This window comes from Pipistrellus hanaki (assembly GCF_964339955.1).
Source record: "Pipistrellus hanaki genome assembly, chromosome: 2".
Taxonomy (NCBI): domain Eukaryota; kingdom Metazoa; phylum Chordata; class Mammalia; order Chiroptera; family Vespertilionidae; genus Pipistrellus; species Pipistrellus hanaki.
This window is the reverse complement of record NC_140504.1, coordinates 190,220,789-190,245,051: the sequence shown is the minus strand read 5'-3', so window position 1 is coordinate 190,245,051 and position 24,263 is coordinate 190,220,789. Positions and strand designations below refer to the sequence as shown.

Genomic DNA, 24,263 nt, shown 5'->3' with positions numbered 1-24,263 from the left:
AATAGTCAAGACCCAGAATTCCACTCCATAGAGAAAGGCAGAATGAGTCAACTCCCAATTTAGAATTGTAGACTAAGCAAAATAAATATTGGAGGGATACTAACAAGAATTATTTAGGTTTCAGAAAAGTTTAACTCTATAACTTGTTTTGGTACTTATCAAATTGAAGGTCAGTGTTAAACTATTATCTGCATATGAGCCCGCTCAGCCTTCATTGTTGGGGGCAGTGGAAGGGGAGCAGGTAACAGCCTCTTGCAAAAGTGGCATTAAATCAATAAGCTACAGTTGTAAGAGGGTAGGTGGGGCAAAATACATTACTATTTAACTCCTCTCCTCCTCCCCCAAAATTTAAAACTATAATTCTGTGTTTAATGCATGCACGTTCGCCAATAACTAATTACTGTTCAGAGCCAAAGGCTAAGGAAACATTAAAGAGAGCCATGGCCATTTTACATTATTCCCAACAGGGACTGAAAAATCACTGAATTTAGCTGTCAACTTTACACCAAGAGATCATGTATGTTGACCAAACTAATAAAAATAATGACATCCAAAATACTAAGGAATCTCCTTTTAAGTGAAACATTCATTGCAAGTGGCTCCAAAGTTAACCTAGTTAATGAAGAGAAGGGGGCAGATGCACAGAAAAAGAGGAGAAAACCCCATCAGAGAGTCAAAAGCCACAGATAGAGGCTGAGCATAGCTGGTAATAACTGAGTGCCTCTTCAAGGTTCAGAAATACTGAGAAGCCTGGCCAGTATGGCTCATTGGTTGAGCTTCAGCATGTGAACCAGGAGGTCAAGGTTCGATTCCTGATCAGGGCACATGCCCAGCTGCAGGCTCAATCCCCAGTAGGGGTCGTTCAGGAGGAGTTGATCAGTGATTCTCTTTCATCATTGATGTTTCTATCTCTCCTCCCTTCCCCTCTGAAATATATTTTAAGTGTTCTAAAAAACCATTTCTGCATTGCTTTTTGTCCCCTCTAATACAAAAGTAGCCTCAAAGTGTTCCTAAACCACACAAAAAAGAACTTAAACGGTGCCAGTCGTCACTCACTTTATTCAGATGCTTGAATGTACCTCTCCCCACACAGGGCTAGAGGTCTCCTCTATACATTTCATTCTTCACAGTAAAGAACAGCCCATTATTCCCCAAATCCGGAACAAGGGAAAAATTTTAGGACATCTTATTTCGCAGCAGAGACAACAGCCCAGCCAATCAGCAATGCCTCACCCACAATATGCCAATTTCCTACCTCTGCCTTCCCCCCCACCTCCATTTCTTAAAGATCCATAAGATTTGAAATCTCATTTTAAGAGCAATCTAGTGACTCGCATGTGTCAATTTATACAAAACTAAAAAATAAATAATGAGGTTCTTAATCAGGACGGCTTTCTCTAACAAGGTTATCAGATGGCTAGACCAGGCTGTGGGTGAAATGAGAGATCATGAGGTACTGCAAGCAGGCGGGTTCTCTCTCCTCCCTCCCCTGAAATCTCTTCAAGGTTCGGACAATTCAGTAGTATTAAAAGGCCTCAGCTTGCACATGCCTTAGGTGAAAGACCTGCGCAGTGATCCACACACCAAGATGCTATTTACACACCTGGCTTTTAATAAACTGAAACGAAGACTAGGTGGCCCAACTTGAATAAGAATATGAAACTAGAGGCTTCGCTCAAATAAGTCTGACCCCACATATAGATTCCTCAACCAGGAGTCATTGTGCAAGGAAGCCACGAGAGGCTGGATCAGCGCTCACACTAGTGAAGGACGGATCTTCTTCCTCCCCGATGTAAACAGCAAATGCAGGTAAAGGCGGAGTGGTCAGTAAGAGTTCCCTTCCCACTCAAGCAAGAAGCAGGGAAACAGAAAGATTCTAATTTAACCTGGGAAACTGGGAGGCAAACCAAAATCAATTTAAACAGGCCTCCTGAGAGAGAAAGCTCTGTGGGAGGTCTTATAAAAAACACACAAAACATTCCTAGGTGGACAAAGAGAGGAAACAGGGCAACGGCCTTTGGATTTCAGGGGGAAGTCCATCAAGATGCTTTGAGATTCTCAGCTGAGAGAGAGTTCAACCTCCATCCACCGACCACACCAGACATATCCCAAAAGGAGTCTCCATGCGAGTCCAGCTTCTCCCTCACAACCCTTAGCTAGGATGAGCATCCACAGATCCTCCATCACCCTGTCAAACTGCAGCTGGAGCTTTGCTGACCCTCGCTCCCTCGGCTCTCTGCTCTTGGGCAGCAGATTTTGGGCCTTTACCGCCAGGCACGATTCAAGAGTTTCACCTGGGCCAGTCTCTTAGTGATCATGGTGGCAAACACCAGGCCAAAGAGGACGCTGCTGATTAACACGTAGTCATAGTCATCCTTCAGGACATCAAACTGTTTGGACGGGTAGACTCGAGTTTGGTAAATGTCCAGGCCATAGGCCACAACCTGGAAGGCAGAGGGAAAAACGGATAAGAAAGGCAGCCAGTGATCCACACGACCTCCAACTCGGGTGGGCAAGGAAAGGGAACCCTCAGCTGTGTCCCCAAGGTCTGTCACAGCTGGTGGCTGTGGGCTTTACTCACCAAACAAGTGGACTCCAGGCCTGAGGGAGCAGTGTAGATCCCTCGCATTCGAGAAACTGTCTGGTTATAGTTGATGAATCGCTCTGCGTGTATCTGTACATCTGGAGAATACGGGATTAGGTTCTCCTCTCTGCAAAACATCAGTCGGGACGGCATTCAAACTGCTGTAAGGCGATCCCCTGGCTGCCCTTTCAGAGTCCTGGGAGCTTTCCAGGACACATATCTAGCCTCACATCTTCCTTCAAAGTCTACGAGGCAGTTAAAAATTTAACAGCCAACTGTTAGGAAGGCTGTAAGAAGGCAAGCTGCGTGGAGACTAAGACTGAGATCTGGATTCCTACCTTGTTCTAAATCTAAAAACAAATAACATACGGACAACAGTCTTCACACCAGGGGAGGAAAGTCAAGGCCATTTTAAACCAAAACACTGAGCCGCTGGGCCAATTCCTGTCCTTCAACCCAGAGTGCCTGTCTACACTCCTCTAGAAACCCTGTTATCACCCCATGACTTTTCCCCAGCTTTATCCTCCCCTCCTTCCCCCCATAGTCTCACTCTTACTCTCTCTTCACTCCAAACCATACCCTTCCTTCCTTTCCTCTGTGTGCAAAAACAGATTTGTGCTTTCTGCTGCCCAGTTTCTCAGACCCCTGAGGGAAAAGCATTCAGGATGGGTGCGAGACTATGCAGAACCCATGGCTGGAATTATTAAAAAACATGCTAACAGTGGCAAGCTATTATCTTCCCCACAAGACCCAGCCCCATTTCCTCCCTGACCTCATTTCCATCTCCCCTTCACCAGCTGCTCTAGCCCCAATGACCTCCCAGCCTCCCTCTAACTCACTGACATCATCTGAGGGAAGTGGTTCTCAACCTTTCTAATGCTGCGACCCTTTAATATAATTCTTCGTGTTGTGGTATAAAATTATTTTTGTTGCTACTTCAGAACTGTAAGTTTGCTACGGTTATGAATCGTAATGTAAATATCTGTGTTTTCCGATGGTCTTAGGCTCTACAGCAGCAGTTCTCAATCTGTGGGTCTCGACCCACAGGTTGAGAACCGCTAGCAGGGTTGCAAACTTACAGTTCTGAAGTAGCAACAAAAATAATTTTATGGTTGGGGGTCACAACATGAGGAACTATATTAAAGGGTTGCGGCATTAGAAAGGTTGAGAACCACTGTCATAGGGCATTTGCACTGGCTTTCCCTCTGCTTGAAAGTGCCCCCGGGCCTCCATAAGGCTAGCTTCTTTCTTCCTTCTGGTCTTCAATCAAGTCACCATTTCAGAGGGCCTTCCCCTGGTCACCCTTGCAAAAGTTCAACCACATACACCCCTAACCCTGCACAGCCCCGTCCCCTTTCTGCTTTTTTCCTCCTCAGCATTTACGAGTAGCTAACATTTCAACTTATTCACTGTCCATCTCCCCAACCAGAATGTAAACTCCATGAGGGCAGACGCATTTGTCAGACTTGTTCACTGCTACATCCCCAGGTCCCAGCACAGCAGGACAGCGTGCACCAGGCTGAGGACCAGAGATGACCAACAGGTTAAGTTCCTACGGTCAGAGCCTTCACACCGCCCACAGGGGTCTCACCTGCTTTGTTCTGTTGGGATCTCAGGACGGCGGGGATCCAGCAAGGCCTTAGGGAGGGAAAGAATGGCTCCAGAAGGTAGTCCAACTGCACAGAAAGAAGTCAAAGTGTATGTTCACACCAATCAACCCCAGATTAGAGCTAGCTGCAAAAATGTCACTATCACAGAAACTTAATATTGAGTTAAAAAAAAAAGGGGGGGGGGGGGGGTTTCAATGAGGCTCCTAAATGGCCAAAAACAATAATCTAATAATATGTATGTGTCTGAATGAAGGTTCCCACTTTTGAAAATATTGGTTTCCTCACATATCCTGAGACACCAGGAAATAAAGTTCTAGACTCAAGAAATAGGTAATGGCCGAAACTGGTTTGGCTCAGTGGATAGAGCGTCGGCCTGCGGACTGAAGGGTCCCAGGTTCGATTCCGGTCAAGGGCATGTACACTGGTTGCGGGCACATCCCCAGTAGGGGGTGTGCAAGAGGCAGCTGATCGATGATTCTCTCTCATCGATGTTTCTAACTCTCTATCCTTCTCTTTTCCTCTCTATAAAAAAATCAATAAAAATATATTTTTTTAAAAAAGAAATGGGTAATGATGAGAGAGATGAGCACAGAGGGCCGGCCTCTCAGATCTCTTCATCCCCTCCCTTCTCTCCAATACTACCTGCCCCAACCAATGAGTCTCCTTCCCATGAGCCAAACAAGCCACGCGCACCAGTGCAGCAGCAAGGCCAGGGAGGACACGGGACATGAGAGCTGTTCGATTCAGAAACAGTGGGGCTTATCGGGAAACTGCCAAAGGGGCTGTCCCCCTCCTATTTGAGAATACAATAGTAATACCAAGTGCCAAGCTCTGAGTCCCCAATGTCTTTGGTAAAATCAACTAGACAGCAGCTTACTAACCATCACTAAGTCCTGAGCGAGAACTACATAAGGATGAGACTGAACCATGCCAGTGTCAGCACAGGCCATCTGTTAGGAATGACACAGGGCTCACCTTTCTGAGCAAAGTAAAAATACAGAACAATGTGGTTCATCAGAAATGAGAATTAAAATGTGTCATCTTTTATGGATGGCAAAGCCAGACGAGGAACTTTTCCTGCTGAAATAAAGCCGTCCTCACTAACCATCCCTTTCGGTGGTCAAACGTGGCTCTGCCAGCAATATATACTGACTGTCCTTCAGTGCAGCTGCCTAAGAGACCCAGTCACCCCCAGAGACCCTCTCCACCCCCCTGCCCTGGTCACTCACTAAGCAGGTGTCGGCTGGTGATGCCGCGCTCCGTGATGGTGGCTTCCATGGCACTGATGGAGGAGGGGAAGATGTAGGACTGCTGGAGGACCTGGGGCAGCTGGGGACGGTCCAGGGAGCTGAAGGCGGTGGCATTGTACTGCTCAGTGCCCTCGTAGAGCTCCAGCACGGTCAACTCGTTGCGCCGGGCCTTGGTATTCCAGTACTGGTACTGCAGAGAGGAGAGGGGCAGTGAGGGGCTCAGCTGCCAGTCCAACTAGGCAGGGGAAATTACATGGGAAGACACCTTTCTGATTGGCTACATGCCCACCCAGCACCCCAGTTTTCTTCCTTGCTAACAAGTTTACTAGCTTTCAGAGTAGTTATCTCTAGGCTACCCAGAGTTCACAAGAAACAAAGAATTCTCCAGATTCTTGGAAATCGGAATTAGAGTAGGTAACATCTGAGTGCTTACTATGTGCCAGATGCTGCTGTAAGCTAGACGAGAGGTGCCTGCTAGTACCCCTATTTCACAGATAACGCCACACCGAGTGCCCCTGGTGGCGACACGGGCTCATCTGCGAGTCCTTACCACCACCCAGTTCTCCGAGTGCACGATGTGGACGGGGCCCTTGGCCTTCCTCTGCACGGAGGAGTGGACGATGCGCCCAGTGACACCGTCCACGAGGAAGATGCCGATGAAGGTGCGCTCGTGGTGCACGTCCGTGCTCTCGGTCACCACGGCCAGCAGGTTGGGGTTCAGGCTCTGGGGAGGAGAGAAAAGCTCCTCAGAACCACAGTGGCACATCATGGGCTCCACGCCACGGAGAGCCCTGGAGGGAGGCAGACCTGGAGTTCACTGGCCTGGCAGAGGAATCGGGTTTCCTGGTTGAAAGGGCTTCCTGGTTAGACTGTCATCGCTGCACTCGTTTAGTGTCTGCTGAGTGCCATGCCGTGTGCTTTGCCTACCTCGTTTCACTGAACCCATAAACACCCTTGCAAAGTAGCTATTATTACCTACATTTCAAGATGCAGTGTCTTACAGGAGTTGAGCAACCTGCTCAAGTCACAGACATTGGTAACTCAAGATACAACCCAGGTCTGCTCACTCGCTGGCCCAAGGACACTGCTCCAGCAATGCTATTTCTCTCCACCAGTGTCCTCCCTATCATTAAGTCAACAGATAAGTCTCAGTTCTCTTCTTACATGACCTACTAGTACCATGTGACACAGGATCACTCCTGTCTTGAAGCACTTTCTCCACCTGGTGTCCAGGACACATGCTCCCCAGTTTTCCTTTTGCCTTACTGGCCACGCCTTCTAGTCTCTTTGGCAGGTTCCTCCTCATCTCCTGACCTCTCGTACATTTCCATCTATACTTGTTCTCATGGCAGCCACCGTCTCCTGGCTTTCACACCACATATGGGTGCTGGCAATGCCAACTCTACGTATCTGGGCCAGACCTCTCCCTGAACTCCAGACTTGACTAACGGACTGCCAGCTCAGTATATCTTCTTAGATGTCTTATCTCGAACTTGACTTGCCCCAAACTGAACTCCTGTTCCACCCTTGCTAAAACCTGCTCCCTCTCAGAGCTCCCCATGCGTCAGTATCTAAGAACTAGGACCTCTAAGTCATCCTCAACTCCTTCTCTCTAACACACACACATCCTATGCATCAACATATCCTATTGCTCCACCTTCAAAGTATCCAGAATCAGATCCTTTGTCACCAACCCATCATCTCACCTGGATTATTACAACAGCCTACCTGTCTGCCTGCTCTACCCCTTGGCCCATGACAGGCTCATCTCAACCCAGCAGGCCAAATGAACCTGTTAACACCTCAGTCACTTCTCTGCTCAAAACTTCCCCATGGCTCTGTCTCACCCAAAAGGCCAGAATGATGGCCTGTGACCTGGCCCTGTCACCTCCTGACCCGAGCAACCCAGACTCTCCTCCTCAAAGACCCTATTCTAGTCCCGCTAGCCTCCTTGCTGTTTCTAGAACACTCCAGGCATGCTCTGATTTTTCTGTCCAAAAGGCTTTGCCCCACTCCTCACTTGAAGTTTCACCCTATTTTATTTTTTTCAAATATTTTTAATTGATTTTTTTTACAGACAGGAAGGGAGAAGCATAGAAAGTTAAACATTGACGGGAGAGAACATCGATCAGCTGCCTCTTGCACATCCCCTACTGGGGATGTGCCCGCAACCAAGGTACATGCCCTCGATTGGAATCGAACCTAGGACCTTTCAGTTCGCAGACCGTTGCTCTATCCACTGAGCCAATCTGGTTTCGGCACCCCACCCTTTACTATTAACTAGAGTGCTGGATCGCAGAGACAGGCTTTCTGATGAATCAACTTAGGTTTAACCCCAGTCAGTTTTATCAGTACTATCTATATATATAAAAGCCTAAGTAACTATTATGACTGAATGACCGGAACGACCAGTCACTATGATGTATACTGACCACCAGGGGGCAGACATTAAACCCAGGAGCTGCCTCCTGGTGGTCAGTGTGCTCCCACAGCCAACCTCTTGTGGCCGGCCGTTCTCCCATGGCCCCTTCCCCCTGCCAATCGCCCCCCACCCAAAGGCCCCGATCAGGGAAACAGCCAGCCAACCTCCCAGTGTCCCTCCTCCTGGCTTGCTGGTCCCTCAATAGGCCTCAATCGCCAGCCAGGCTGAGAGACCCATGCACCGAGCCTCTAGTCACTAATAATAACAGCTAACATCGATTGGGCAATGACCATATGCTAGGGCCTAGGCTAAGCATGAGTCTCATCATGGCCACTCTAGAAGGGCACAGTGTGCCCATTTCACAGACAATACTTTAGGCTCAAAGGGATTAAGTGACTCACTGGAGATAATGTACCTACAAATTCTAGAGCCCGAATCCAAACCCTTGCTCTCCTGCTCTACACCAGGCCGCTTTGCCGTACCTTGTAGAGCACGCTGCGGTCCCCCATCACACGGCCCTGGGAATGGACGTGCTCGCTGCTGCGCTTCCCCTTCACCTTGACGATACGCTGAACTTCTGGGGAGATGGTCAGCTCCCAGCTCAGCTCCGTGGTGAGATCCTGGAGCAAAGGCAAGGAAGCCGGCACTTGTAGTCAGGGGGCTATGCCTAGACTGGAGTCTGCAGTAGCTGGACACGCCCTTCAGTTCATTACCTGCAGCCTTTGTGCTGGAAGAAGGTCCTGGTTTATGAAACAAGTTTTATAGCTCCCGGTTTGACTTAAAAATATACTGAAGCCATTAAGAAAGCTGAAGATTTATTCAATAGCTTCCCATTGCTTATCTGAGTAGGAAATATCCAAAGAAAATTTACCACTTATTACTAAAAATCAAAGAATCCGTATCCTGGGCCAGCAGAGAATTACTGAGCTGGCAGGGACCTTGAAGTATTATAGGAAAGGTTCTTTAGAGTCACAGGAAACCGTAAGCAAATCTGTGGTTAAATGTTACTATAGGGGGAGGGGAAAGGGCCCAAGGACCACCGGGGTACTGGTGCCGTTCTGCTTCCTGATCTGACTGCCATGTTCACAAATACTCCCTTTTGAAAGGTCACTGAGGCATAACCTCAGGATTCTGGATTTTTCTTAATATTATACTTTCATTTAAACATGGGTTTAACAAAATAATAAGATAGAAAAAATTAAAAATCCTATTAATAAATAAAGGCCAATTCCATTTCACTAAGAAATATCTATGAATCACATATCTATATGGTCCATACAGCTGCTTTCACAGTATTGTGAATACACTGAAGGACCGTGGAAGATGCGCAGTCAGCTCCTGACAGGCCTTCCATCTGGCAAAGCAGCTGGGAGCCGGGTGGAAAGGGTCGGCTCACATTTTGCTTATGCGCTTCTACGTCAATTTAATCCTTTTTACAATAAAAAGCATCCCAGAGAGTAAAGTCACCAGTAAACTCACTCAGAAGTCAAAGATTAATACACCTTGGCCTACTCCCCATGGCACTTGGCCTCCTTTGTCTGCCCTTGGCCACCACTTACTCCGATGACATCTTCGGGATTCCACTGATTCATGGCACCCACACTCCAGTGTGCTCCCCTGTATCCACAAAGCACTGTCTCTTTCAGGGTCTCCTTTTTATCAAGTTGGAAGGGCAATTGATTTTCACTCACAAGGGTAAAGAATATATTTTCTGGGTAGACCATTTCCTACGCTGTTTATGTGAAAGTTTGGCTGTTACAAGATGTCAGAAAAGGGCATTGCATTTTAAAACAACAGATAATAAATTTAGATGGCATTTACCATGTTCCAGGCATTGCTTTATGTAATTTATATGTATTAAGTCCCTACTCCTCACAATAACCCTATGAGGTAGGTGTCATTATCATCGTATTTCATAGACAAGAAAGCAGTGGTAGAGAAATCCTACGCCCAAGGTCACAAAGTTAGTGAGGTTTCACACATAGGCGTTCATCCCAGCACTTCGTCTCTACATTACAGTCCTCGCCAAAGGCCCTACGGGACAGGACTGAGGGGCCGCCTGGTGAGGCCACAAATTATTCCTCTCTGCAGCCCTGCTAGCGAGACCAAGACCAGGCCCTTGTGAACCTCCTAGCTAGACCTCAGAGCCACTGTGTATCACTGTTAGTAAGAATTAGACTCAAGTATGTCAGGTTCAGAGCAAACCTATTCCATTTCTAGAATAAAACTCAAAGCACACATTCTATCAAGAGTGAGATAATAACACCATATTCATACAGAAAGTACTATTACTCAACCCCCATTCCCACCTCCTACCTTCCCCCAAATGGAGAACAATGTCCCTTCTCACTCCCATAGAAAAGGAATGCAGAATGAGAACTCCATGGGAGCAGACTTCGTTGTTCACTGATTTTTCCACAGCACCTAGAACCATGCCTGCCATGAGGTAGCCACCCAATAAATATGAAAATTGCTTTGAATCAGATATCAGGACTATGCTGATAAAAATTTTCAATAGAATGAATAGCGTAATTGACTTCTTAGGCAAATAACCAGAAAACACCCACATCTCTCCCTGAAGGGTGCCCCTCCCTTACCTTCCGAAGTCGATATCCGCACAGCCGTCCCTGTTCTGCATCCACCAAGTAGAAGAAGATGGAAGGGGCCAGCTCATGGAGCTGCCGCAAGACATTCCGGGTGGCTGGAAAAGCTGTGACCTTGAAAATCCAGAGAGCCCAAGAAAAGTGTTAAAGGACAAGGTCAGGAGCCTCTAAGCACCTTCTCAATTACTATTTCCCATCAAAGAGAGCCTTAATAGAAATGCCAATCTTAAAGAATTAGTCTACTGAACTCAATTAGGGCTTAATTTTGCTTCTGTTAAGACCCTGAATTTTTGTAAGTGCACAAAGAGTAATCAAGTTGCTTAGAGATCCCCTACAAGCCCAAATGGGTGCTGACTGCAGAGAGCCCCCAGCTCTGGTACACTGGCTGCTGTCTGACCACCCCTCCCCAACACCCAACTCTGCGTGGATGTTCTCCAGCCACTAAAGATGCCGTACCTTGTACTCATCATCTATCAACAGCAGCACCTTGGCATAGTCTTGATCCATGATGGGCAGAAGTAGAGACTGCAAGATGGGGCGCTTCAGCACTGGGGGGGCCACCTGACTCCACTTCCCAAAAATGGGGTTGAAGACGTAGAGAGAACTCATTCCTGTCTCCTGAAACGGGCAGACTGTCAGATTTCAGCGGGAAAAGAACGCACATCCTAGGAGTAAATCTGGGACTGGAGCTCAGCTGTGCCGGCTGCCTTAGTCTGTCTTCTTCATGGGAAATAGTCTTGGCGGAAGGTGAATGGTCCCCGAGGCTAATGTGTCAAAAGGAAAATAAACTTCCTCTTGACTCCAAAGCTAACCAAGAACCGGGCAGGCTGAGGGACAAACAAAATGGTCCATGACCAGCAACCCCAGGGCAGCCATTCCAGCAGAAAGCTTCCCAGCTCCCTTCTGGCAGTACCAGAATGAACCTACAAAATCCGACCACTTCTGGGAGGCAGGGATACAAAGAGCTTGGTGTCCTGCTGTCTCTCATCTACAGGCGCGAAAACAGCCACTCAGTCACCACCAGCCGCCTATGCTTGGGACGAAGATGAGCTGGCTTACTACACATCTGGTAAAGTCACCCCCTTTCCAGTCATCCCACCTCAGTCCTGGATGGTTCCTCCACGCAGGAAAAAACTGGAAGAAACAGAGCTCTCATCCCTGAATACTGACCCTTAACTCTCATACAATTCGAAAGGCCTGGGAGAAATGTAAGTTACCAAACACCAAAAAGCCACACCACGTTGGTTCACACAGAGGGGGCCTCACCTTGTCCTTCACCAGGAGGGTGCACTGAGGGGGGTGGGGGAAGTGAGCGGTGGTTCTCTGCACCATCAGTTTAAAGGAGGAGTCTGGCTTGACATTGGGGAGATATTGTTTCCACAGGATGGTGCCAGAGCTGCTCTCAATGCCAAAAAGCTGCAAGATAAACAAATAGCTGGCTCAGAGCGAGAAAGACAAACCAAAGAACTGATTCTATCCATGAAAATTAGAGCCCATGCTCTCCCCCGCCACCCCGGAGCCCCTGAGGTTTGGGACCTGGGCTCACCCCCTCACCTTGCCTGAGGCTGTCACCGTCACCACCATCTTCTGGAGGTTGAACTCATCTCTGGCCAGGGTGTCGATGCTGATCTCATTCTTAATCTGACTCCGGGGCTTCCGAGCATCATAAAACATCTTCCAGAGGTGGGAAGTCCACGCCTGCAGCAGGATGAGCTGGGACGAGAGGCGTTTCAGGAACATTCCCAGCAAGCCGTCTGGTGTCAAGGAAAAGGTAATAAATACAGCTGAGGCTCCCTCCCCACCAGACTAGGTGTGTCCAGCAAGGGGGTACTTGCTTTTGCTAGCGAGGGGTCGCCCTCTCTCCTGTGGCTTGACACCTCGGACCACACATCCAAGGAGCGGTCCTGTGTCTGATGTCAACGGCCTCACACTCAGGTACAGCCAGGCAGGAACTTCCAAACCTACTCACCTGGCTCACAGTACTGCGCCTGCCTGATCTTGGAATAGGAGACTAAGAGGTCAGGGGTCAGCCATGCAGGGTGCAGCCATGCTGTGAATGTCTCCACCACAGCCCCACATCCAGAATGGCCAGAGGAAGGCTCTGGGTGCCATGAAACCAACAGAGGGAGGGATGTGGGGTGCAGGGGTACATATGTATGCGTATCATGAACAGGCACTTCCATTTCCCACTGCTTCACCCCTATTCTGTCAACTGTTTGACTTGCACCCAAAAGAACTACTTGCAACCAATTCCTGGGGCTATCACTCACTCGCCCGACTCCCATCAATGACACCACCACCCTCAAATCTCCACAGAGCAGATTTGGTCACTGAAGCAACACTGCACAGTAAAGAGCACGGCCTCTGAAGTCTGGCAGACCTAGGTTAAAAATCCCAACTCCAGCCAAAACCGATTTGGCTCAGTGGATAGACATCGGCCTGTAGATTGAAAGGTCCCAGGTTCGATTCTGGTCAAGGGCATGTACCTTGACTGTAGGCACATCCCCAGTAGGGGGTGTGCAGAAGACAAGTGATGGATGTTTCTCTCTCATTGATGTTTCTAACTCTCTCTCTTCCTTCCTCTCTGTAAAAAAATCAATAAAATATATATTTTTTTAAATCCCAACTCCACTGCTTCTAACTCAGTGATCCTGGAAAATGTATTTGATCTTCTGGCCTCCTCATCATTTAATGGCATGTAATCTGCTGACACATGATGTACATACAGGGTTTCGCAGTGTGGGGTACACATTAAGTGCTCACTGAAAAGGAGGGGTGCCCTTTCTTACGTAATTTTTATTCAGGTCAAGGAAGAGCAGTGAGAGGCAAACAGGACAAGTCACAGCCATAGCAGTCCACGCACACACAGTATATACCTTGTTGATGCAAGTCAGGAAAACAAACAATTAATCAAAAGCTAGTCATGTGGATAGGCAACAAGCAATGAAGTGGCAGAAAGCAGATTTTACCTTGAATCGCTGGATCCGGGCAGCAAAAATAAACAGTAAAGTCAAATTAATCCTCAGCTTAAGAAAACTGCAATGCCTACCAGGATACCTGGCCCAGAGTAGGCCCTCAGTAAACGCCTGTTGGATAGCGAGATGAATGGATGGAAGGGACAGAGATGGGGGTAGGAGTGGCTCAGAGTAGAGGAAACCGAGTCCATCCTGGGGGTTGGGATGTGGCTCAGAGGGCACTGGCCACAACAACTGGGTCAGTCAGCCCAGTCATGTCTCTCTAGAAAGCTCTGGCTGTTGCTTTAGGGACGATGGGTGTAGAGTGCCTGATAATTTTCAGGTGCTCAGACAATGGTAGCTCTTACTATACTAAACTAAGTTTTTTTTCCTCAAGGCCCTTCCCTAGAGGGAGTCGCAGGTGACACCTCTCATAGAAAAGAATGGGTACATAAACCCTATGGCCACAAAGCACTACAAACTGGTCTGACCAGAGCCGGTTCAGAGCAGACTGGCAACGGCTGCACCCTGGAAGCCAGAGATGCTGTGAGACAGCACTGCCAGTGGTCCAGCTATCAGACACATTCCCAAAGCACCCCCTGCAGCGACTGCTGGCCCAGCCTGTTAGTTCATACCTGCCTTCTTGCCAAATTCTCCTTCCAGCTCAGCCTGCGCCCCCGTCAGGGGGAGGTCCACCATCTCTAGGCACACCACCTCTGCCAGAGACTCCTCCCGGCTCCACAGCACCGCCTTCCCTGCTGGAAAGAGCATGGGCACAACGCTAGGCCCCTCACCTCCCGAACAGACTCTCCTCGGTGGCTCAGGGATGCCCTGCCGCTCTTGTGTGACAAACAGAAGCCACAGAGCAAGGGGATGGATTCAATAAGTCAAGGGAAGAAAGTTCCATGTCCTAGCCAAGAATGCTAAGGAATTCCTCAAAAGCAGGTGACATGCTCTGGAAAAAATAAATGAACTAACAGGCTACGCTCTATGTGACTTCCACAAGCCTGTCCACAGCCCCAGAGTCTGACTGGAACCCATGGGCAGGCCTAAAATAAATGGGTGAATGGGGTCGCTCACCCAGCTGCTGCAGGAAAAGGAGCAGATGGTCCTCTGTCTGCACCAAGGCCCGGTAGCCCACGGAGTCATCCTTCTTCAAGAACACCTGGATGTACAGCTATAAGCCAAAGAGTGGAGACCACTGCGGTCAGCGAGAATTCAAATGCCTCACAGAGAGCCGGATGCAAGATCCAAAGCCTCAGGAGTGGTCAGAGGTCTAGGTCATGGCATTAGCAGATATCTAAGAAATACAGCTACTACCTGGACTCCAATAAGATAACACATGTTCACAGGAGCCAACACAATGGGGCTAGGCTCGCCCTCAGACCTTGTCATGAAGGAAACCCAAGGAGTCCCATATCAATCACCATGTGCCAATCACACCCACTAAGTGAACAGGAGGCCAGGAGTACACTTCCCATTTTATTTTATTTTTTAATCCTCACCCGAGGATAGAGGATATTTTTTTCCATTAATTTTTAGAGAGTGGAAGAGTAGAAGATAAGGAAAGAGAAACATCAATGTGCCTCCCACACACACATGACCAGGGCCAGGGAGCTAACCTGCAACCCAGGTACAAGTCCTTGGCCAGAAATTGAACCTGAGACCCTTTGGTGCTAGAGCCGGTGCGCTGACTGCTGAGTACACCCGCTAGGGCGTATACCTCCCATTCCAGAAACAAAAGCCCAGCCCAGAGAGGCTGCGGAACATATCCGAACACGCACCAAGGCAACCCAGGCAGCAACGAAGAACACCAGCTACAGGGCTAATGACTTCTTCCTAGCTCTGTGACTCGGGATAGGGCCCTGAATTTCTCGACAGTCTCCTCATTTGTAATAATCACCTCCCAGACTGATGGGAGGGTTAGATCAGTTAGTGCACTGTGAAAAGCTTAGCACAGTGCCTGGCACAGCCATAACTTGGAATGAATGGTACTACTTTTACTGTTATTCACTGGGATTTGTGGCTGGTCAGTGGCTCAGAAAGGACCACATCAGAGAGCTCTAATCCAGGCCCCGTGGCTGTAACCCAGCCCTGAGGAAAGAGAACCCCACACTGGGATGCCCACAGGACGGAGCCTGAGACAAAGGCTCCCACTCACCCGCTCCGGCCGAGTGCCGTTCTGTTCCAGGCTAAAGGTGATGGTGGTGTCGAGCAGCCGCCGACCTGTCTCCACTAAGTAGAGGTTGATGGTGTAAGTCTGGTTGAAGCAAGCCAGCGTGTCCTAAGGGAACAGACAGCACAGGTCAACTTGAGGGATTCCCCCAGAGGAAACCTAATAACTGGGGGTCAATACCCTAGAGAAGAACCCAGGCCAAGACAGGAAATACGTGCAAGGAAAATAAGAGAAAAGAAAGCTAAATCCTAAGGCAGAACTAAGACACCTGAGTAAATAAATAAAATTACACCCACTGTACTTGTCCAGGAGGAAGCCAGTGCAGTGTAGCAGAGACTTGCCAAGGAGGTAAAAGCGTCAGCGGGGAAATGGCAGAACCCTCGGAAAAGCTGATGAGAGAGAGCCACAGCAGGAACCTGTGCCCCAGCTAGCGCCCCATGCTCTGCTCCAGTGCCAAATGCACAGATTAAAACAACTCTCCGAGCTGGGAGCCCAGAAGAAATGGGGAAACTAAGGCCCAGAGGAGAAAGTGCAGATTCTAGAGTTTCTACTTCCTAATCTCCCAACTGAAAAGGACCAAGGGAACTATCATTTACACAATTCAGGAAACCCCATTTGAGACTGAACTCTATAGGAGACCAGCTCATGGCCTAAGCTGCACTGCCAACATCTTGGGGTTATCTCCTCGGGCTAGGTCTGGCACACTGCCCAATGCCACACCCTACCTGCGGACTAGACTTCTCCGAAAAGCTCCCCAGTGACCCATCTTCAGAACTGCCAGATTTCTGCTAGAGAAAAGAGGACAGAAGGAGGAAATGAGCCAAAGGGTCACTCCCAGTTACCAAAAGGAAGCTTTCACCTGTCTTCTCAACACTTGGGAGAGGGCACATCGCAATTTCTCATTCCTAACCTCACAGCCTATGCAACCCTTAACAGACCCGGATGAAAGTGAAGCATCATGTTAGGGTCCCACTCCTGGGGACAAGGGGGTGTACAGGAAGTTCTATAGATAGTGTGAGAGCTTAGTTCTCAACAGCCTGCTGCCTTCTGGGCTCTAAGTGACCAGGAGACTGCGCCCACACTTTTGGCTCCCTGGGCTCTTGGCAGTCACGTAAAGGAAACCCCCCAGGGCTGACTTTACTCTCAATACTCACCGCTTCATTCCGACAGGCCATGACTGCAGCAACAGTCTTCTCCCCGGTGGTGGCAAAGCTCACAAGGGCAGTCTGGGGGGAAAGCAGGGTGTCAGTTCCTAAATGGGCCTTTCCTAGCCAGCAGCCTTCCAGAGGAACACCTCTACGGGATTTGAAAGTTCTCCCAAGTTGAGAGCCCAATGGCCAGGGCGTAGGAGAGCAGAGGAAGGGCCAGCTGCATCCACAGCTGAAAACGGGCACACGCACAGGCACAGTCAATCCTCATTCCTACGCTGCTTTCAGTATCCGTGGGAAGCTGTAATTATTTCCCCCCCCTTTCCCAAGGACCCAGAGGAAAGTGCCAGTTTTAATCTAAAGATGCTGTGTAACTTAGAAGAAAAATTATTTCATTTCTGCTCTAAGGCTAAACCCTCTCAAGCCACTTTTGGAAAGATGTCTTCTTTCCTGAGCAAATGCCTGCAGCTTCCAAGGCGGGGATTTCTAACATCCGTGTCTTGGCGGGCAAACATGCAGCCTGCAGTTACCTGAGGGAGGTTTTTGAGCAGACTCAGGACCCCGTGATGGTAGTGCAGGAGAGCGTAGTGGCTTGGGGACAACTGGAGGAAGAACTGGGCCCGAGAAGGATCCACTGGGTTGGGCTGTGTGGGCAGGACCCGGGGTTGGAATCCACTTGCATATTCTAAGTCGAGAGACTGGAAGACAAGAGGGAGGAGGGTTAGGGTTAGAAGCCGAGAAGTCAGACTGCCATCCTGGGCCTGCATCCTCTGCCCCCCTTTGCCAATGAGGCCATGGCACGTGGCTGCTGGAGTCCCCATTCAGGTTCTCCAGAGAGGAGAGTGGCCCACTTCCCCTTTCACCAGCTCAGCCAGAGGCCCGGCCTCTCTACAGCTGCCACAGCAGGAAGCAGGCAGTGACACTGGGAGAAAGACTTCGGGCCAGCGGGAGCAGCGCTGGCCTCTCACCTGCAGTGGGATCTGCCTCAACTCCCACTCCACCTCCAGGGCCAGAGTTTGGAGGGACCGTGAGCTCGGGTCAGGGCACACCAGGACAGCCTCGTCCACCACGCCGCAGGCTCCGGTGAGACTCTGCAGCCAGGGGGTTGAAACCCTGACCTGTGGGAAAGACACAGAACAGGAGGCCAGTGAGGATGTTCACCCTTCCCACTCGGCTCATCAGCAATGCCAGCCAGTTCCCTCCGGGGGCCCGAGCACAAGGCTCTGCATGGCTGGTTCCAAAGTTCTCCCTGTCCCCCCAGGCCTCCCAAAAGCTCCAAAGCCAGAGAAAAACCCCATTTTTTTATCTGGGTGCTAGAAAAATAGACCAGATTATTTTTTAATACCTGACACTTGAGATAAGCATTTATTGACTGTATTTGTCATTTGTGGTTTCTCTACCATTATTTTACAGTATTATTTTGCAAGATACTTGCAGGATCTATAGATACAAACGGATCTATAGAACTATTTTAGCCACCACAGGAGAGCACTATGGGCGAATGCAAGGCTTTAAATAAATACCTGATGACTAGAAGAGGAAACTTAAATGGCTTTTGCCAGCTGAGTTCTCTGGTCCTAGTGCAAGGAAGGGCTCTATCTAGTCCCTCCTCGATTCACAAGGCTCCTCGAGGAAGATGGCTGAGCGTACCTGCTGCACAATCTCTCCATCTTCCACGTTAAACTTGACAACGTTCACGTGGCTGAAGGGAACAATGCCGAGGGCCCACACCACCCCGGAGCCGTAGGAATACACCATCTGGTAGTGGATGCTGTCACTAAGAGAGGGAAGAAAAACAGGAGCAACAGCTTCAGCCACAGGGCAGGGTCCTCCAAAACTAGGCTGCCAGGTCTTCAGCCAGAGGCCCTCTACTATCAGTCCCCAACTAGGCTTTGTCTCACACAGTCCTTTTTTTATTATTTCAATTAATAAATAATTCAGTTGTCCACATTCAGAACTGAGATTTTACACTTCAAACAGATTTCTAGCTTATCTTTAAAAGGCATGGCAACACTACCCAACACTGCATCCTACAGGGCACTTATCAGCTGAGTAAGGCTGCCCCCTTGCGGTAGGCCAGGCTCACCGCAGCTCCCAAGAATCCCCCCAGAGCCTGCTATCTATGCACTTGGTCTAAGTAGGAATCTGACTTTTTGGTCCCTGCCTGAGGTGGTCTAAGTAGATCTTTCCTCCTTCCCTCCTATTCCTTCTCAGCTTCAATGTTTCCCACCACCAGGAAGGATCTCTGGAAACCATCTCAAATCTCACTAAGCTCCTACCCTGGGCCTTCTTGAGTTGTTAGAAGTCCGACTTGAACTAGAAATCCAAAAGCAAAAAGCAGTAGGACCATGAGCGAGACAGCCAGTCCCCTTGCTTGACCAGCTCTCATGCCTAGTTTGAGAGTTTCTGCCCACTGCAATGGCAACTGCAGAGGTAGCACAGCCTTTGGGTTCAGGCCCAGATCTAGTGAGCCCAACACGCTACACATGATCCCAACGTAAGGTAAGCCTGGGCCAAAGCCAATGCTTCAACCCTAAAGGAGGAAGAGGGGCTTGTGGAGAGCAGGACCAGGTAGCCATCACCTGGTGGGAGGGCAGCCTTACCTTTCTGGGAGATGCTCCACCCACTTCAGGTGCCCACTGGAGAGGTGATGGAGGGCGAGAGTGGTCTTCTTCAGGACCGCCACGTACCGCACCGCCTCCTGCAGGCCGACCAGCCCAAGCGCCTGGAAGCTGAGCACAGGCACAGGGTGAGCACTGCCCAGCACCTCCAGGGCCTCAGGCTCCAGGAGACAATGTGGCACACTGTCATGGTAGCTGGGTAGGCAACAAAATAGATTTTGGGCTCAAACACATCCGGATCCTAGCCTGGCTCTGCCTCTTTGAACCACTAGGCCGTACTGCTTCCCTCAAGCCCCCTGAATCCGCTAAGGTTTGTTCCCACCTTCCTGTGGGACTTCACAGCAACCAGGCCAAACCCCCACCATGGCGCCTCTCACACAGTAATGTCATTCCTGGGCCACACGCCTGCCTCCCCCAGCTGACAGTGAGCTCCTTGATGACAGAAACTAACTCACATTCACATGTGTGTTCCCACTGCCCGGAGCTCCCAAGTGCTTACCAAACAAATGACTATCGGATGCATAAGCTAATGCACATGATCTTATTAAACTTTAGCAAAGATGTAACAGTACTTCAAGCTGTTCTCTAAACACAAAATTAAAACATTGGAAGTTCTATATTATGTTCTTGTATCTACAACACTGCAAAGCTCTCAAGTCATGGTAAGATTAGAAAAAGCAGTTGAATACAATAAACGTTGCAATTAGCTAGCTCAGAGCTCTGCATCTAAGAGGTGCTTAGTAAATGCTGGCTGAGTAAACACGTGTTCCATAACCTCAAAAACATCAAGCCCTGGCAGTGTGGCTCCGCTGGTTGGAGCACAGAAAGGTGGTGGGTTCAATGCAGGATCAGGGCACATATCCAGGTTGTGGGTTCAATTCCAGTCAGGCACACATGGGAGGCGACCAGTTGATGTTTCTCTCTCAAATCAATGTTTTTCTCTCTCTCTTTCTCTCTCTCTCTCTCTCTCTCTCTCTCTTCCTCTCTCTAAAATCAGTAAAAACATATTCTTGGGTGAGGATTAAAAAAAAAAAAATAAATAAAAATCTGGACATTTAATGCTCTTTGGATCTTTTGGGAAAAAGCCAAAAGATCCAGAGCTGCTGCCCACACAGATCTGTGCTCCAGCAAAGCCCTGAACCAGAAGAAATACAGCTTCTTCCCCTCTACCTGCCACTGTCCAAGGTAATCTCCCAGTTCAGGCCCCCGATGTTAGTCTCCCAGGAACGCATGATCCGGCCACCACTGGACACAGTGACTGCATCTGGAAGAGAAAAAACCATGGTGACACCATCTCCCAGGTAGGAGCTCTGTAGCCTCGTAGGGCCTGTTAGCGGTAACCTCGCCTCTGATATGAGTGCAAGTAAGAGCTATTTGCAGACCTTTTCTTTTCTGTTGGGTATATCCCTTCTCCTTCCCCTACCAGACCCAGGGCAAGGAAGAAACCAAGGAATGAGGAGAGGGGCCAACACCACGAGAGAAGCAAAGCAGGCCTCTGCTTACCCTGTCCGTACAGCAGCATGGCGTCCACCGCCCCTTCCGCCGTGCCCTTGTCAACATGGCGCCACACTGAGAGACAGGAGAGTCAGACATTACTACAAAATAAAGAGAGGCACCCAAGAAGACAGGTGGGAGAAAACAGAAGAGGTCTTTGTTTGCACGGTGGTGCCCAATTTTATTTGAAGGGAGAGAAGGACTACAGAGAACTGGCGATGACCCACTAGCTCTCCCCGGTAACAAGGGGAGGTCTCTGCACTCCCATCTCCACTACCACCTCATCAAGCATGTAAATGAACAATGACAAAGTTAACAAAACCTGTTATGATTCACACACAAAAAATAGTGATTATAAATTACATAGCCATGATTTTAGTGCCTAAAAACATCCCTAAAAGCTGTACAAGTAATTGGGAAGGTGGCAATCCAAATCTTTAGTGCAAAATAATGTGTTTTTTGCAGTAAATCTACTTTAAGACTAGTTAGGACTTAATCTGAGGGAATAAACTACAAAGGCCAGTAATATATTAAATGACATGACTAAAAAAAAATAAAATAAAATACGCTGTCAGAATCCAGTAAGAGATGCATCTTTTGGCCAACTTATCCCTAACTTGGAACCAGCCAGGCAGACTTGGCCAGCCACAGACCATTCTGGATTCACTATGGTCAGCCATTCCATCCTGAGCTAACGGTCTACAAAATTTACTCACAGATGTCCCCAGTCCGAGAATTTAAGGCTGCAATCACGTTCTTCTCTGTGGCCACAACCAACTTCTTGGATCCAGGGGAAAATTCCAAGGAGGCAAATTTGAGCTTCCCAATATACTGCTGTCTCCTAAAGAAGAGAGAAATGTGAGGGGCCAAAACCAGCACCGCACCAAGTGATTTGGAAAAATCAACTGCACAAGCACAGGCTATCAGCAGCAGACCTAGCTTAGGACATAGGAGAACCGTTTGTTAATGAGGAGACCTCACCCAAAGCAAGATTTCCATACAATGTAGTCTGAAGCAAAGGGAACAGGAATAGCCCTAATAGATGAAAAATACAAGCCTTCTTTCTAAATGTAAGCACATGTTTATCTCCAGATCAGTGACACCTGGCCTACCTCCCACTAGAACAAACATCACAGTTCTCTGTGGTCATTAGTAGTGGGACTAGGCACTCAGCGTGCACATGAGGAAGAGGCACAAACTCTACTGTCCATGAACATACAATCCAACTTTTCCTTCTATTTTCACTGACCTCTGGAGGAAAAATTATGCAAATTTTACAACAAAACTCCATAGACTGGATCAGGCTTTGTTCTCTACAACCTTTTCTAGCCCACACCACATTCAGGATCCATTTGACCCATTCTCATACTTTCTTGGGACTATACATACCTCCTCACTTTCAACACTCTTACCTAAGCATAAAGAGAATGCAATTAGCTTTGTATGGCAGACTTCCAAGTACACAGGAGGTGTTTTTGCACATTGCTATTGATGAAAAAGTGCTACATTCTCCAACAGAGTGGCGAAGGCCAGGGAGGGGTGGGTGTGGGCAAAGAGGGCGGAATTGGGGGACATATAGTATCAACAATAAAAAAGTACAGTATTCTCTAGGAAATTAATCACACATGATGCTTACACTGAATTCCTCGTCATGATGTTGTTTGGTCTAATTTTTTTTTTTTTTTTTAAGAAGAAGCTATTGTAGTAGTGGAGAGACAAGCTTATATTACATTGGACAGTTTCTGCCAGGATTTCCACATACTTGACTCTCACTGTATCCAATGAACGCGCCATGAAGTACAGAGGACAATTATTACTCATTTTACAGGTAAGTAAATCAAAGTCCACTGAAGTCATCTAATTACTGTCAGAACTAGAAGGTAAAACTAAGATCTGACTCTAAATCCATGTTCTCTTTTAAAATGTTATCTGGACTATAAAGTAATGCCTGCTCGTTGTACAGATGTGAAAAATATATAAAAGTATAACAAAGAAAATAAAGTCCCAAATACCACCGCCATAAACGTATTAACATGTTGGTGTATTTCCTTCCGTTATTTTTCAGCTTGTAAATTGCATGTGCCTAGTATTTGCAAAATTGGAATCATACATATTATATTGTGAGCATGTGCCCCGTCATTAAAAACGTGACATGTTGCGTTTGTCACACACACAGGTCCTGGAATAATGTTGTTGCATTGTAATGATTTGCCGTAGGGACTTAACTCTTGCTTATATCAATTAGCCTATGGGAAAAGTGGTTTGGACGTATGTGGTTTTGTTTAAAATTGCAGAACCTACTGGATGACATTAAGTGAGGACTTACTGTATACCTGCCCCACAAGCTCCTTCACCTCTCTGTGTCCACAGCACCTAGAATAACCACTGACCCACTACAGGCACTCAACAAATATGTGAATTAACTTGCCGGGTTCAGAAAAGACTTCACAGAGGAGCTATCGGAGTGGGGATCTGAAGGTTGAAATGCCCCCTGAATAGCAACAATAATGAGTAACATTTACTGACTGCACTCAATGAGCCAGGCACTGCGCCAGTTTAAGGACTTATCTCGATCATCCTTACAACTACAGTAAGAAGTAATGTACTAGTATTAGTAAACCACTTCACAGATCATGAAAACACGCACAGAATGGTTAATTCCCTTTCCCGAGATCTCACAACCCTTAAATGGCAAAACTGAGATTCAAACAAAAGCAAGCCAGCTCCAGGGCCTCAAGGAAGAAGCGGGGGGGGGGGGGGGGGGGGGTTGGAGAGGGAGGAGGGTTAAGTGAATGAATGGCACCTCTGGCCCTTGTAAAACGTGGGCGGACCTGTTGTGAGGCCAGGGCTGGGTTGGGCTGGAAGGGAGGCGAAACGAGAGGACTCAGTTTAGGACGTATAACCCCCAAGGTCCTGTCCACATGCCCGAGAGATGCCAATTCGAGGAGGACTGAGAGTTCACGGAGGAGATCAGAAACCTGACGGGGAGGCGGGAGCAGCGCTCGCCGCCCAGAACCCCAGCCTGCGGGACGTCAGGCCGGCTTCCCGGGCTGGACGGTCTCGCGGGGCGGCTTAGCAGCGCCCCCAACGTTTGGCTTAATGCTCTGCTGTCGCCACCTTAAAACTTCACTTCTGAACGAACAAGGGTCCCACATTCTTATTGCACTGGGCCCCGCAAATTAGGACACCTTTGCGGTCCTGATGCCTGATCACACCCCTCTTCAGCAGGCAGAAGACAGGTACTGGCAAAATAGCCACATATTTCCCGAAGGGGCGCCCCCCTGAACGCACCAATCAAACTTGCCCACTTGGTCTTCGTAGACTGCAGCCGCAGGGATGAGCAGGGCAGCCCAGAGCCAGACCCGAGAAGCCGCCGCCGCCGCCATGATGGGAGCCCGGCC

At 48.5% G+C, this 24,263-nt stretch overlaps 1 protein-coding gene across 3 annotated transcripts; it reads right to left on the bottom strand.

Moving 5' to 3' along the window:
• Nucleotides 1-1,039: 1,039 nt before the first annotated feature.
• On the bottom strand, nt 1,040-24,263 carry EMC1 (ER membrane protein complex subunit 1). 3 transcript variants are annotated; one of them, XM_084873303.1, is made up of 23 exons: nt 24,154-24,263; nt 21,579-21,703; nt 20,872-20,937; nt 20,539-20,632; nt 19,351-19,479; nt 18,398-18,524; nt 17,716-17,865; nt 17,278-17,445; nt 16,754-16,825; nt 16,325-16,387; nt 15,585-15,707; nt 14,504-14,600; nt 14,059-14,181; nt 12,024-12,223; nt 11,736-11,885; nt 10,926-11,087; nt 10,464-10,583; nt 8,349-8,486; nt 5,995-6,168; nt 5,424-5,634; nt 4,176-4,260; nt 2,582-2,711; nt 1,040-2,444 (listed from the first exon to the last, which is right to left on the bottom strand). In XM_084873303.1, exons 1-23 carry the CDS (start codon nt 24,246-24,248, stop codon nt 2,265-2,267), a joined length of 2,982 nt encoding a protein of 993 aa, XP_084729429.1. In that variant the 5' UTR covers nt 24,249-24,263; the 3' UTR covers nt 1,040-2,264. The 3 variants fall into 3 exon arrangements, with proteins under 3 accessions (XP_084729429.1, XP_084729430.1, XP_084729431.1); XM_084873304.1 differs by having other exon boundaries at nt 16,325-16,384; XM_084873305.1 differs by lacking the exon at nt 16,325-16,387.

What these genes read in the sequence shown, in the direction of transcription:
- EMC1 (XM_084873303.1), bottom strand. Translation starts at nt 24,248, where the DNA reads ATGGCGGCGGCGGCGGCTTCTCGGGTCTGGCTCTGGGCTGCCCTGCTC. An exon ending in ATGGAGAGATTGTGCAGCAG is followed by an intron (nt 17,866 to 18,397) that starts GTACGCTCAGCC and finishes TCTTTCCCACAG; the next exon opens with GTCAGGGTTTCAACCCCCTG. An exon ending in TGATAGATGATGAGTACAAG is followed by an intron (nt 10,584 to 10,925) that starts GTACGGCATCTT and finishes TGGATTTTCAAG; the next exon opens with GTCACAGCTTTTCCAGCCAC.